We start from the raw sequence: 15,027 nt of genomic DNA, 5'->3' as shown, positions 1-15,027 counted from the left end.
TATAAAGGGAGGTAAATCACTGTCATGCTACCCTAATAGTAATTGAGTCAACAATTTAACATTCTAAGTAAGAAATAGGCTGATGGTTTTATCACTATAGCAACCTTTGATTTGTCCCCTGAAGATGGTAAAGGTGCTTTGCTATGCCATCAGTAACAACTTAGTTCGCTTCTCAGAGATTTTAATAATATAAATCACAAAGTATCCTATATATAATAAAAGGGTGTCCTATATAATAAAATAGAATATGTAAATAGACTAAACAGCAGAACAAGTGAACAACTAATCAAAACATAATATGCTAATAATGTGCTGAGGCTGCTCAACTGCTAGCTATGGCATGCACTGACCACCTAGGGGCAGATAGTCAACTAGTTGGCCAGTTGCTATGACCTGCACTGGCCAACAGGGGCAGATGGGTCAACTAGTAGGTTAGCTTGCTGCTGAAGACTGGCCTATGGGGACTGAGTGAGATGGGCCAGACCCACCTTGGAGCTTTCCCACAGTCCCTCCCCAGCCCAATTGTGCACCAGTGGGGTCCCTCAGTCTGGCATGAGCCCTTTCTCAATCCGGAACCTTTCAGGGGATGTCAGAGAGCTGGTTTCAGCCCAATCCTGCAGGCCACCCCCTTTGGGAGGGCGCCAGATGCAGGGCTCATGGCTGGCAAGCGCTGGTGTGGCAACGCGAGCCTCTCCCAATCAGGACTGATTGGGCGCAAGCCCACAGCAGGCGCAGTGAGGCTGGGATGAGTGGGAATGGCAGTAGGAACTGCAGGTGGTGTTGGACTGCAGGCCACCCAGAGGGACCCCACCCATGCACGAATTCCTGCACTTGGCCTCTAGTTTGTTTATAAGAATCCAGACATATCAAGGGAGAGGCTTCATTGTGTAGGACTTTTGCCCCCCATCCTTTCCTCTGCAATATTTTTATGAATTGTTTCTCCCTCTTCTTACCAAAATTATTTCTGTGCACGTAAAAGATACAATTCCTAAATTTTTGGTCACAAAGCTACTGATATATCACTATATTAGAAATAGTATTGCAGTGCTATATTCATAATTGGTATTGACTATGCTTTCTAGGTCCAATGCAATGTTTACTTCATTTAAGCACACCAGAGGAAATGGTGAACACAGAATGCAAGAATCTAGATTCTGAATCTCATGCTCTATCTGTACATGCCAGCCTTATTTCCTCTGAATTTACCAGCCTCAGAGATTTGTATCACTCTATTACATATTTACTAGGTCACCTGGATTTTGTCTCACTCTCCCATAAAGGTCTATACAGCATGTATTATTCAGTAATGGAAAGTATGTCCATCGAGGTCCAATCAGGAAAATACAGACATTGGGAGTCAGAAGAAGGAATTAATCCAGAAATTTGATTACATGGATGATGGGAGAGCTACAAAAGCAAACAGAAGACATTGAGGGAACTCAGAGATTAGTCACAGCAAGAAGTAATTAGGCTGAAGCGACAAAGCAAATAAGCAAAGTGATCAGAGCTCGGGGACCAGGGTCAATAGACATATGCTGGAAGCATAGCAGACCTGTTTTGCTCCATCTGAAGCCATAAAGAATAGAGATTGTGGACAGATATTGGGGGAGAAATGCTTTAAATTTCCGTGCCTTTCACCCTCCAGTCTCTCCACCGTGCCTCCTATTGGTTGAAGCCTGGAGCCTGCAAAACCCAGCCCACAGGGGTCAGCTTCTTTGGAATACCAGCAAAGCCAAGAGAAGAGAGAAGGATGGGCCTGATGAGAAATCTACTCATATTAGTGACGGGACATTGATAAGTTAGTATGGTGTGCCATCAATTGATTGCAGTGCTAGACGGACAGGAAATGGTTGTTTGGACTGGTTTTTATGTTATACTAGAGGCCCGGTGCATGGGGGGGGGGGGGCAGGGGAGGAGATGTCCCTCAGCTCAGCCTGTGCCCTCTCGCAATGTGGAACCCCCTGAGGGATGTCCAACAACCAGCAGTCGGATATCCCTCTTGCAATCTGGGACACTGCATGTGCCATACAGGTGAAAGGTATCTTGCTATTGTATGGGCAGCTACATTTTTTGCCCTGATTATAAAAAGTAGTACATAACATGATCCTTCTGAGGCAGTAGTACCATTTCCCTTAGCTTATGGGTGGAAAAACTGAAGCAGAGAGAAGTTAAGTAATTGGCTTTGTCACACAGTTATAAGTGTTAGAATCAGGGCTGACCACAAAATATGTAAGCCAGAGTCCATGCATGTCATCACTGCATCATCCTGTTTTTTCAGTAGTTAGAGTAGCCTTGCCAGGTTTTAATTTTTAAACCTAAGAGACTGTTCCCAATATATAGGGTAGGGTCTCTAAGCCTGGCCAGCAATTAGAGCTGATTTGTGGGGCGACTGGCGGGTGGGGCAATTCTCCCCTCTCCCCACTCTTGCTGGCACCCTCCTAGGCTGGCAGACTGGTTCCACCCGCCAGCAGGCCCCATCTCCCATTGCTGGTCTGCCCCCTGGTGGTCAGTGTGCGTCACAGTTACCAGTCATCAGCCATTCAGTTTATTACATAGGTCTAGAGGCCTGGTGCATGAAATTTGTACACTCAGAGGAGGGGGGTCCTTCAGCCTGGCTTGCACCCTCTCACATTCTAGGAGCCATCAGTTAGACATTCTTAGCACTGCTGTGGAGGCTGGAGAGGCTCCCACTACCACTGCTGCCCTAGTCAGCCATGAGCCCAGCTTCTGGCTGAGCGGTACTCCCCCTGTAGGAGCACATTGACCGCCACGAGACAGCTCCTGCATTGAGCATTTGCTCCCTGGTGGTCAGTGCATGTCATAACGACTGGTCATTCTGCTGTTTGGTAGATTTGCATATTAACATTTTATTATATAGGATAATGTCTTATTATGGGCAAGGCTTCTAATTCAATTTTTTTTTTTTAGCTAGTTAAAGGGAGGGGCAGAATTTTCACTTGAGCCTGTAGCTAAAATTGCCTTAGCTCAAAAAATATGCATACCACTGAGACACATCTTATCTCTTTAGTGAAAGGAATCTTTTGTTATGTTACAATGACTAACTTTATCTCATGAGTTGTATTTTGGCTTCAAGCCTGTATCCAGTATTCATGCAGCAACTTCAGCTCTTCTGTTCAATATTTACCTGGCATATCTTTTATTTTCTCTAAATCATTCTAGATTTTTATGTATTAGATAGGAATAGCTCATGGACTCAGACAATAGTCTGGCGAAGGCCTGGAAGGGGCGGGTGCAGGGTGGAGGAGATCAATGGAAAAAAACACACAAACTAAAACAAAGGGACATTTGTAATACTTTAACAATAAAGATACATTTCAAATAAAGGAAAATATCTTAGTTGGAAAGTTTTATGTGAAATAATATAAGTAATTGTTCTACACTGTGCTTTATATCCTCAACTCCTCTCAAAGAGATATTATCTGACCCTATGTTCACTGACTGCAGGACTGACGTCTGCCATCCCAACCCAGCACTGACTCCCACGGAGTCAGTCTGGGCCTGATCGCAGCCCCTGTGGCAGTCAGTGCTGGGTTGCTGAGGCACCCACAGCGACCCAGCACTGACTTCCGGTGTTCAGTGGAGCCTTTGGTTGTTTTGGATGTTATGGACCATGGCTATATATATATGTACATATATATATATAATATGTTCATTAATGTTTGTATCTAAGTCTTGGTTTCCTGGATTTAAAAATCCAAAATTTACTGTGAAACTATTATGTACCAGGCACTGTTTTGATATTGTTGTTTTGCTTTGTTTGCTTTTTTACAAGGGGGTTTGCCCACTGGAACTGCAACATACTGGCAATTGTATTAATAAATTGGCCTCCCTCCCATCACAATAGAAAGTGTCTTCAAGTGGGAAGCTATAAAAAGACTTTTTGATAGCATAGGTCCTTTCCTTATTTTAACATCATGTACTATTGGCTGCAATTCTGAAACCAAATAAGGTGTGGCATAGTATTCTTTACCAAGCATGAGCCTTTACTACCTACATTTTAAGGCTTTTATTTTGTTTTCCAGACGTTGTCTGACTTTTTAAATTTCAAGCTATAACTGAAGAAAAATGGTGGGTTTTGTTTTTGTTTTTGTTTTTGTTTTCATAGACTGCCAATTCTGCTTTGGACAGTAGAAAATATTTAGTAAATGAATCTGTTCAAATCTGTAACTTTTTGTAAAAAGGCAATCTCTCCACCCACTAAATAAATTTTGAGCAAATATGAAAAGAGGTCTATATTCATTTGTCTGCTATGGAGAGCCAATTTCTTAGTTCAACTCTGAAACTAGCTCTGACTTTTAAAAAAAATCCTCACTCAAAGATATTTTCCCATTGATTTTTAGAGAGAATGGGAGGGAGGGAAAGAGACAGAGAGAAACATTGATGTTAGAGACACATTGATTGGATTGGTTGCCTCCTGCACATGCTAGGGATCAAATTTGCAACCTAGGTCGTGATTAGAATTGAACTCAGGACCCTTCAGTCCACAAGCCAATGCTCTATCTACTGAGCCAAACCGGGTCTAGCTCTGATTTTATTAATGTCTTGCTGAAATTTTATTTGTTGATTTTTCTTCTGTGATCTGGAATAGCTGGGCCAAAGCATCTGTGATGATTAGAACTATTTGCATTTTTTCAGGTGGTGAAGGAAACAGCAGAAACTATTCCACTTTTGCTCAAAAACTATGGAAAGAAAAGGAGAGTAGTAGGAGTTCCAAGCAAAGCATTGTCCAAACACAGATTGATAACAATTATCTAATAACTTTGCTCAATAATTTAATATTTAAAAAATACCTGTAGGCATGGGGCTCCTTGATATTAGTAGTATACACGAGCTGCACCTAAGACAGAGTTATAGAATGGATTTCTGTTAGTGAAATGTTGGTGCTTATCTATAGCCAGAATTAAAGAATGTTTTTAGCTTCTAAAGGAGACTGATGATTAGTATGTCTCTGAGATATACTTTTACAAGGCAGAGGAATACCAGCCATCCCACAGAGAAAGGCCAGATTCTAAGTAGAATAGCTGCCATGTAAATAAATAGTGCTCTTCTCCCTCCCCTAAAAGCACTGAAGTAGAGAAGTTCTCAGACAAAAATAATAAGACAACAAAATAAGCAAAGCCCCTTTGTAGACCATAACATGAGTAAAATTAGCATACCAAAAGAAATAATGTGTGACTTTAAAAGGTAGTTGGCTAACAGCCCATTTATTTGTTGAACAAATATTTATTGAGAGCCTGTCATATGTCAGGGCTGGAGATGTAGCCATCAAAAAACAAAGCAACAAAAAATAAATAAACAGCCGAAACTGGTTTGGCTCAGTGGATAGAGCATCAGTCTGCAGACTGAAAGGTCCTGGGTTCGATTCCAGAAAAGGGCATGTACCTTGGTTGTGGGCACATCCCCAGTAGGGGGTGTGCAAGAGGCAGCTGATAGATGATTCTCTCTCATTGATGTTTCTAACTCTCTATCCCTCTCTCTTCCTCTCAGTAAAAATCAATAAAAAAATCTTTTAAAAATAAATAAATAAATAAATAAGTAAATAAACAAAAATTGTCTACCCTTGATTTAATTGTGAGGAACAGATAAACAAATTAATATCTAAAAATAAATTAATGTAATATATAATATGTAATATCAACTGGGAGTGGGAGATAGGAAATACAGAATAAATAACAATTATAAATATATTCATCACCATAAAAAAGAATTAAATCTTACTGTTTACAACAACATAGATGGACCTAGAGAATAATTTGCTAAGTGAAATAAGTCAGACAGAGGAAGACAAATACCATATGATTTTACTCAAATGTGGGATCTAAAAAACAAAATAAACAGCCAAAACCGGTTTGGCTCAGTGGATAGAGCGTTGGTCTGCGGACTGAAGGGTCCCAGGTTTGATTCCGGTCAAAGGCATGTACCTTGGTTGCAGGCACATCCCCAGTGTGGGGTGTGCAGGAGGCAGCTGATCAATGATTCTCTCTCATTGATGTTTCTAACTCTCCATTTCTCTCTCTTCCTCTGTAAAAAACCAATAAAAATATATTAAAAATAAAAAAATAAATCTTTAAAAAATAAATAAACAAACAAAATAAAAACAGACTCACAGATATATAGAACAAACTGATGTTTGCCAGATGGGAGGAGTGCTAAGGGGATGTATAAAAAAGGTGAAGAGCTTAAGAAATACAAATGGACTAAATACCATAAATATCCTAGAAGAAAACATAGGCGATAAAATCTTTAACATTTCTCTTACTAATATTTTTTTCTGATCTATCTCCCCAGGCAAGGGAAACAAAATAAAAACTAAATAAAATTTAAAAATGTTTGTACAGCAAAGGAAATCAACAAAATGACAAGAACACCATTGAATGGAAGAATGTATTAGCCAATGGTACATCTAATAAAAGCGTTAATATCCAAAATTGATAAAGAACACATATAACTCAACAAAAAAACAAACAATCCAATTTTAAAAATGGGCAATGGACTGAATAGATATTTCTCCAACAAGGACACATAGATGGCCAATAGATATATGAAAAGATGCTCAATGGCACTAATTATCAGAAAAATGCAAATTAAAACCACAATGAGGTATCACCTCACATCTGTCAGAATGACTATCATCAATAAATCAACAAACAAGAAGTTTTGATGAGGACATAGAGAAAAAAGGGAACCCTCTGGGAATGCAGATTAGGTTAGCCACTGTAGAAAACAGATTAAAAGTTCCTCAAAAAATTCAAAATGAAACTGCCTTATGACCCAGTGATTTCACGTTGAGTATATTTCTTAAGAAATCCAAACCACTAATTCAAAAGAATATATGTACTCCTATGTTTATTACAGCATTATTTGTACCTAAAGGCCCAGTGCACAGAATTTGTGCATGGAGAAGTATGTCCCTCAGCCCAGCCTGCACTCTCTCCAATCTGGGACCCATCCCTTGGGGGATGTCTGGTGGGATAGGGCCTAAACGGGCAGTCAGACATCCCTCTGACAATCCAGGACTGCTGGCTCCCAACCACTTGCCTGCTTGCCTGCATGATTGCCCCTAACCACTTCTGCCTGTCAGCCTGATCACCTCCTAACCACTTCCCTGCCAGCCCGATTTCCCCTAACTGCTCTCCCCTGCTGGCCTGGTTGCCCCCAACTGCCCTATCCTGCAGACCTGATAACCCCCAATTGCCCTCTCTTGCAGACCAAGTCCCTCCCAAGTGCCCTCCCCTGCTGGCCATCTTGTGTCCACATGGGGGCTGCCATCTTTGACCACATGGGGGCAGCCATCTTGTGTGTTGCATTGATTGTCAATTTGCATATTATCTCTTTATTATATAGGATAGCCCAGAGATGGAAGCAACCCAAGTGCCCATCAATAGCTGAGTGGATAAAAATGTGGTGTTACATATACACAATGGAATATTACTTGGCCAGCATGAATGGACTTCAAGGATAATATGCTAAGTGAAATAAGTTAGTTAGAGAAAGACAAATACCATATGATTTCACTTATATGTGGAATTAAAAGAACAAAAGAGGTGAACAATTAATATAGAAACAGACTTATAAATACAGAGAACAGACTGATGGTTGCCAAAAGCAAGGGGTGTTGGGGGACTGGGTGAAAAAGGTGAAAAGATTGAGAAGTACAGATTGCTAGTTAGAAAATAGCCATGTGAATGTAAAGTCCAGCATAGGAAATAAAGTCAATAATATTGTAATAACTATACGTGGTGCTAGGTGGGTACTGGAAGTATCAGGGGGAACACTTTGTAAAGTATATGATTGTCTAACAACTATGCTGTACACCCTAAAGTAATACAAAATAATATTGAATATAAACTGTAATTGAAAAAAATTAAAAACCTAAAAGAAAAAGAAATACAAATTGAAAGTACAAAATAGTCATGGGGATGTAAAATACAGCATAGGGAATACAGTCAATACTATAGTAATAACAATATATGGTGCCAGCTGGATACTTAGTGGGGGGATCACTTCAAAAGTTATAAAATTGTCTAACCATTATGCTGTATACCCAAAACTAATATAATATTGAATGTCAACTGTAACTGAAATTTTTAAAAAATAAATAAATAAATTGATCTGGAAAGGATTAATTGAGAAAGGGACTCTTGAGCCAGGACTGATAGGAGAAGGTGAGAAAAGTTTGAAGATATCAGGAGTAACCTGGTCCAAGTAGAAGGAATATCAGGGAGAGCACCTTTAAGTTATCATAGAGGGATTTTCTTCTCTTTCTTGGATATATACGATTGTCCTTTCACATTATTTTGTGTAAGAAACAATTCATATTCAGAAAGCGCTCAAATATCTGCATTCAAGGCACTCCAATAAATGCAGTTACCTGGAAGGGGCTTGTGTCCTGAACAGAAGAGATGTCTGAAGTCTCAGCACTCTCTTTTCTGGAAATCTGTTCCTTGGGAAGAGGAGTGGGGCTGGAGTATTCACCAGTGTCCTCAAGGGTGGAACGTTCCAATTCCTCCAATAAAGCATCTATATCATAACACAAAAAGGAATCATAGTATAGAATATGGAAGTCTTCTGGAATAATTTCCCTCTTATATAGCTCCCCTTGTGCCCCCATTCATCTCCCTCTTCTCTTAGGTTAAGGCTATTTTCCTTAAAATATCTTCCCTTACTCCTTATTTTACTTCTAGAATGTGGTCTATTCTACTAAAAGATGTTTAAAACCTCCATATCCTGTGACCTATTTCTTATTTTCTATGACTGTATTCAATTTCATAGTCGCACTCTATAATTTGGCTTATTTTATTGCAGGGTATTAATTTTTGTCATTTATTTGGAGTGAATCACTCATAAAGATTCCCAGTTAGAAAAAAAAAAGTAAATTCTACATGTTTTTCCTATCAGAAAAATATAAGCAATTATATTACAGTTTTTAAAAATATACCAGGATGGTAACATTTATTCTTAACCTTGATGTTATTTTTTCTTATATCCCAAGCACATAATCAAATTCTCAAAAAAGTGTATAAGTATTCTGTCCTTTTAGGGTATAGGGAGAAAAGGAAATTGGGGGGGGGGGGGGACACACAGTTATAAAATCAAGCAAGATTTTACAGTCCAAATAGTTAATTGTTTCTCTTATATTTTCTTAAGAACAAACAATGGACTCTGACTTCAAGTATTACAATATTACCTTTCTGTTATGATGAAATTAATAACAAAGAATAAAAATTAAGGATTATATATTTAATTTAGTTATCTTTGAAGCAGATGATATTATTGTGTTCATTTTGTAGTTCAAGAAATTACCAAATAAATTGTTTGAGTTCACACTGTTACTGAGTTCAGACCTGGCTGTCTGATCCTGGGCTATCTGATCCCCAACCCCTGCACTAACTTCAAGTGAGAAATTCCAGACCCCATTCTCACATGGATTCTCTGGGTCATCTGGGCATGACATGTTCTTCTCTGAAGCGATTTCTTCATCTACATGATTAAGCAATTATAGTACAATCATACTTTTCAAACTGTGGATCAAACCAAATACAACTAGTGATTTCCTTACCACAGGTTGTACTTTTAAAAAGTTTGCAAAACACTGGATTGTATTGTTTCTAAGTATATGCCCACCTTGGAAGTCCTCAGATGAAGAAAATGAACTTCACACATTATGGAAAAAAGAGTTTCATTTATTTCAGATGTCAGGGGGATGAATACTTCTTGATAGCATAAGAAAAGATCTAATCATTTCTTAAATATGAAACCTATAGATCTTTCATATGTGAAACATAAAATTGAAAGCAACGAGTAAACAAACAAGACAAGCAAACAACAAAAACTCATAGATACAGACAACAGCATGGTGGTTGCGAGAGGGAAAAGGGGGTAGGAGTAGTAAAGGGTAAAGAGGGGACAAATATATAGGGACAGAGGATATTTGACTTTGGCTGGTAAACACACAATGCGATGCACAGATGATGTATTACAGAAGTGTACATTTGAAACTATATAATTTTATTAATTAATGTCACTGCAATAAATTTAATGAAAATCATATATTTCTAAATCATCCATTTCACAAAAAGATTGAATTTTATATACCACTTTAGAAATAAGCAAACTGAGCTGAATTCTTCAGGGAAAATTTCCCTTCACAAATAAATTTTAATGAAAAAAGAGATGGAGAGTGAACCAATAGATTAAAGAAGACTTTAGAAACTTATAACTAATTTTAGTATATGAACCTTAACTTAAAATAATCTGAGGGTAAAAGTAAATAAGCAAACAAAAAACGAAACAATCAGGAATATTAAACACTGACTGGAATTTAATAACATTAAGTAAATACTATTAATTTATTTTAGGTATAATAAGAATATTTGATTATTTATGTTAATAGTTTAGGTGTGATAATGGTATTTCATAATATTAAGGAATTACTATTAAAGATTTTGTGGGTGTGATAATGGTATTATGGTTATTTGTGTAAGTATGTATAGATTTATTTTAGAGAGTATGATAAAATATTTATAGATGAAATTATATAATGTCTGAGATTGCTTTAAAATAATAGTTATTAGCCGGGACCGGTTTGGCTCAATGGATAGAGCATCGGCTTGGGGACTGAAGGGTCCCGGGTTCGATTCCGGTCAAGGGCATGTACCTTGGTTGCGGGCATATCCCCGGTAGGAGGTGTGCAAGAGGCAGTTGATCGATGATTCTCTCATCGATGTTTCTAACTCTCTATCTCTCTCCCTTCCTCTCTGTATAAAATCAATAAAATATATTTTTTAAAAAATAATAGTTATTAAAGGAATGGGTGGGTCTATAAATGAAAAAAGATTGACCAAGTCTTGATAGTTTAAACTGGTTGATGGGCACATCAGATTTTATTAAACTATTTTCTTTACTTTTGCATATTCTTAAATTATCTATATTAAAAAGATTTTTTAAAGAAGAAAAAATAAAACAAAAACTGAGGTAGAAAGAAAAAGCAAAACTTCCTTTCTCACAACTTTGCTAGTCAGACTTGAATGCCAAATTTTTGAGTTCCAAATTTTTAGTCTACATCCATCAAGATATAGCCTCTTTCTTTTCTATTTCTAACCTTTTCTCTAACTAGAAGTCATGGGTCCTCTAGGATTAAAAATAAAAAGGCATTTACAATAAAGATTAGGAGAGAGGGGAAACCCTTTACAAGAGAAACAAATCATACCACTAAAGGTAGAAGGTTACCCTTAGAAGGACCAACTCTCTAAAGTTATTGCAACTCTCTGGGTCAGGAGTTAACAGGCCCTTCTCTTCCTGTTTCCTGAGTGCACGTATCACCAACACGCAAAGACCATCTTGCCTTTTGCAGATTCTGTAATTTGAAGATGACTAATTTCAGTATGACAAATATGGGATGACTGGTGGTGGGGGATACTAGACTGAAAATCCTACAGTCCTTCTCGGTAGCTCTTCATCTGCAGAAATCAAATAGTCATCAGTATTAACATGAAAAGATTTGTAAAGCAAAGTCTCTTTGGGGGTCTCATTGGGTTGTAGTGATTTCATTCAGAGCCAGAGTCTGCTCTTGGTTTCCCTTTATCTAGTGTCCCCATGTAAGATAGACGCAAAGAGGAAATACAGGCCTACCTGTGTCGACCTGCCCCCCATGCTACCTCTCTCAAACAGGAAGCTTTCTCTACCATTTTTCCTGCTCAAGAAATGCAAAGCTGTGCAAATCTATTTATTTCGTTTTTTTGTTATCTGGCTTAGTCTGTCAGCCAAAACATCTGAACCAACATGTTTCTAAAATAGGAGAGAATACCTTGTAGCTTAATCAGCTTTGGTGTCAGGTGCTCCTGAGAGTGACATTGAACTAGTTATTTTGCTTTTATTAGTTTTCTCATTTAAAAAAAAATGTGGATAATACCCATTTTAGTGCATTGCTTCGGACACTAAAATGGTTAACATATGTAAAAATGTCTAGTTTAAGTGACCACAAAAAGTATTACTTGCTTTTTTAATTACCTGCACGAAGGCCATTAGGTATCCCTAACATAAAAAAGCAGAGCTGAACTCTATTTCTAGGGGAACTCAGGTAGAAATATAAAATTCCCCAATCTTCACATAAAATAAGAATTTGGGTTCTAAAGTGTCAAAATAGACTTTACCTCCAAAACAGTTTAATACATATTTATCAAACACCACCTTTTCCTCTTCCCTCCTGTAATTTGCCTTCATTCTTCTACTCTTCCAACTCTCAAAGTACACTCTAAACAATTTTTTAAAAAGACAATATGTAAAATACGTTTTTGGTCATTGTTTGCACTTTTGACACGCCCCAAATATACAAAAACCCAGGACACTGTAATTAATCCAGCTTGGAAATTGGATTAGTGACTCCGTGTGTTACGGTAGTAAGGATGTTGGCAACAAACGTTGGCAAAGGATATGGAATACATTCCCAAGAATGATAAATCTTATGTTACTCTAAACTTTGAAAGGCTTGAAATCAGAGATCTCTCTTGAGCAACATGTCCAATAATTTCACTTCTGTTTTTAATTGCTTTGGAATGCAAGGAGGCATTATACTTGCAGGCCACAGTAATCTGTTCCTTCAGAGTTCCTCTGAATAAAAAGCTGAGCAATAAAAACCTTGGAGTTATTAGTGCTATGCTGTCTTGATTTAATAATAAATCCTAGAACAATTGAAACCACGCTGGCCTTTCTCCAATCTTTGTGAATCCCTCATTCTTGTACTTCTGTTTCTTCCTCTCATAACACTCATTTCTTTCTTTTTCTTCTCAAATCACACTCTACCGTTGCCTACCGTGTGATCACTCTATGATCTCCAGTAGCCCCCAAAGGGCAAATGCTCATAATAAACTGACCATTTTAATCACAATTCAATCCAAAAATATTTGTGTGGAGTTTACTCTGTGGTTAGCACCAAACTCTCTGCCTTTTGTGCCGCAGAAACAGTGAACTCCTATTTCCCCAATCATAGTTCCTCGTGCTTTAATTTAGTGAGGTCAGGAGAGAAGTGAAAATAAAATCTTCCTGCACTGCCCTCCATCTGGCTAAGTAGTACACCCCACCACACATGAAGATGGCAGCCAGGGCTTTATTCCCTCAGAGTTTCTCTACCAGGAAGCTCCTCACTCACCCAACTCTTCCATGGTCACACACCCAAGATGCTCTGGTGCCACAGATTGTGAGGAACTTCTTTGGTCTGTGCTGAAGAGGAGGACCTCAAAGGAACTGAACGAGACAGCGTGAAGCAGCCTCTATAACCCTTTTTGGTTCCTGTATCTGCTTAGCACTTCCTCTCTTTTGATTTTGGTGAGTTTTTTTTTTTTTGTTTTTTTTTTTATAGGTCAGAGTTTTTAAAATGGGACCTAGAAAGGCAGGTAGTAAAACTTGAATTCTTGTGGTACACCGGCTAGGGCAGTGGTCGGCAAACGGCGGCTTGCGAGCCACATGCGGCTCTTTGGCCCCTTGAGTGTGGATCTTCCACAAAATACCACGTACCCTAATTAAGTTAATAGCAATGTACCTACCTATAATAGTTGAAGTTTAAAACATTTGGCTCTCAAAAGAAATTTCAATCGTTGTATAATACTTTTGATACTTGGCTCTGCTGACTAATGAGTTTGCCGACCACTGGGCTGGGGCAATTAAGATTCAAAAGTAATTTTGAAACGTGAGCACCTACTACATGCCAGAATTCATGGGAATGGCAGATTTGCACTTGCGTTTTTTCCCCAATGTAGGTATCACACTGCAACTATATGCATCAGGAAACTTTCCCCCACCCTACCCCACGTGAAGCTGGGGAACCGTGGAGGCATAGTTTGCTTCATAGGCAGCACCCGATTCATTTTGCTGTCTTTATTTAATTATCCAGACATTTTGCTTACCTAATTTCCTGAATAGATTGTAAGCCTATTGAATTCAGCAGAAGTGTATTCACTTTTAGATTTTCAGGGCTTGGTTTATTTTAAGGATCCAAAATGCAAACAACCAAAAAAGTCATGAAGAATGAGACTGGACTGTTTAAGACACAAGGTGCTAAGTTGCAAATATCTTAATTAAGCATAATTCCTGCCTACTTACACTGCTTTACAGCAGTTTTCTGAACAGTGATGCTGAGATTAACTTTTACCTTTTTTTAAACCACCGGTTTTATTTACCTTGAACAAAATAAAACATTTACAAAGGCCTATTATGGGAAGAACTATAATTATTATGGCCTGGTGAAATAGGTATTACTCCTATTTTTACCAGTGGAGATTCAAGTAACAGTAACTTGCTAAAGTAGTAGAGTTAATAGGTAGCTTTTCTACCTAATGTAATCTATATTTAACTTCAAGGCCTGTGAACTTTCCTCTGTAACACAGTGGTCCTTCTTTTTTTCAGATGATCTAAAGGAATCATTCACTGTCCATTTCCTGGAGTCGCTGAAGATTTTTTTTTTTTTTTTTTTCTTTTTCTTTTTAAGATTCCCACTCTGCATTACTTTGAGCAGCCATTGGATGTCAGTGCTGTTCCAAAAGCCTGCATACCTTAAAAATGGATTTGCAAAAATTCCCATCCATCTATGCCAGTTTTTACAACTGAAATACCATTAGCCCCACGAAAGTGCAAAATGCTCATTAGAAAATAGAAAGCATTTGCCAAATCTGAAGTAATAGCTGAGCCAAAGAACTGGAAGGAAAATTGCACGTCAGCACTTGGCTTGCATATATTGTACTGTGTCTGCAGCTGTAACTGAATGATTAATGTGAAATTTAAATTGGATTCCCCAGATCTTGTTTCCATCCGCTTTCTTTAGGCATTTTACCCCCGGATGCTTTATTTTCCAGTGGTAAGAAAGTGGTCCTGCAAATCGCCCTTGGTTATAAATGGATGAAAGGAAGAAAGGAATATGAGAGGCCCACTCCCATCATTTTGTAGATAAGCAAATGGAAACTCCCGTTTATGGGATTAGGACAATTTAATTGCACATGTTATTGGGCAGAAAAG

General features: G+C 38.2%; 1 protein-coding gene across 5 annotated transcripts in view; it reads right to left on the bottom strand.

Annotated features, from left to right (window-relative positions):
* Positions 1 to 15,027, bottom strand: part of LPXN (leupaxin) — a 43,988-nt gene that overhangs the window by 26,660 nt on the left and 2,301 nt on the right. Inside the window, exons 1-3 of one of the 5 annotated variants that reach the window (XM_084894877.1) lie at positions 13,169 to 13,427; positions 8,393 to 8,541; positions 4,812 to 4,858 (exon numbers count right to left, since the gene is read on the bottom strand). In XM_084894877.1, coding sequence (XP_084751003.1) covers positions 4,812 to 4,858; positions 8,393 to 8,541; positions 13,169 to 13,181 — 209 coding nt within the window. In that variant the 5' untranslated portion in view covers positions 13,182 to 13,427. Of the gene's footprint in view, positions 1 to 4,811; positions 4,859 to 8,392; positions 8,750 to 13,168; positions 13,428 to 15,027 lie in introns of those variants that run through there. The other 4 variants (XM_084894876.1, XM_084894879.1, XM_084894875.1 and 1 more) reach the window with 4 other exon arrangements.

This window comes from Pipistrellus hanaki, assembly GCF_964339955.1.
Source record: "Pipistrellus hanaki genome assembly, chromosome: 9".
Taxonomy (NCBI): domain Eukaryota; kingdom Metazoa; phylum Chordata; class Mammalia; order Chiroptera; family Vespertilionidae; genus Pipistrellus; species Pipistrellus hanaki.
The sequence above is the reverse complement of the archived record's forward strand: the minus strand, read 5'-3'. Positions and strand labels throughout refer to the sequence as shown.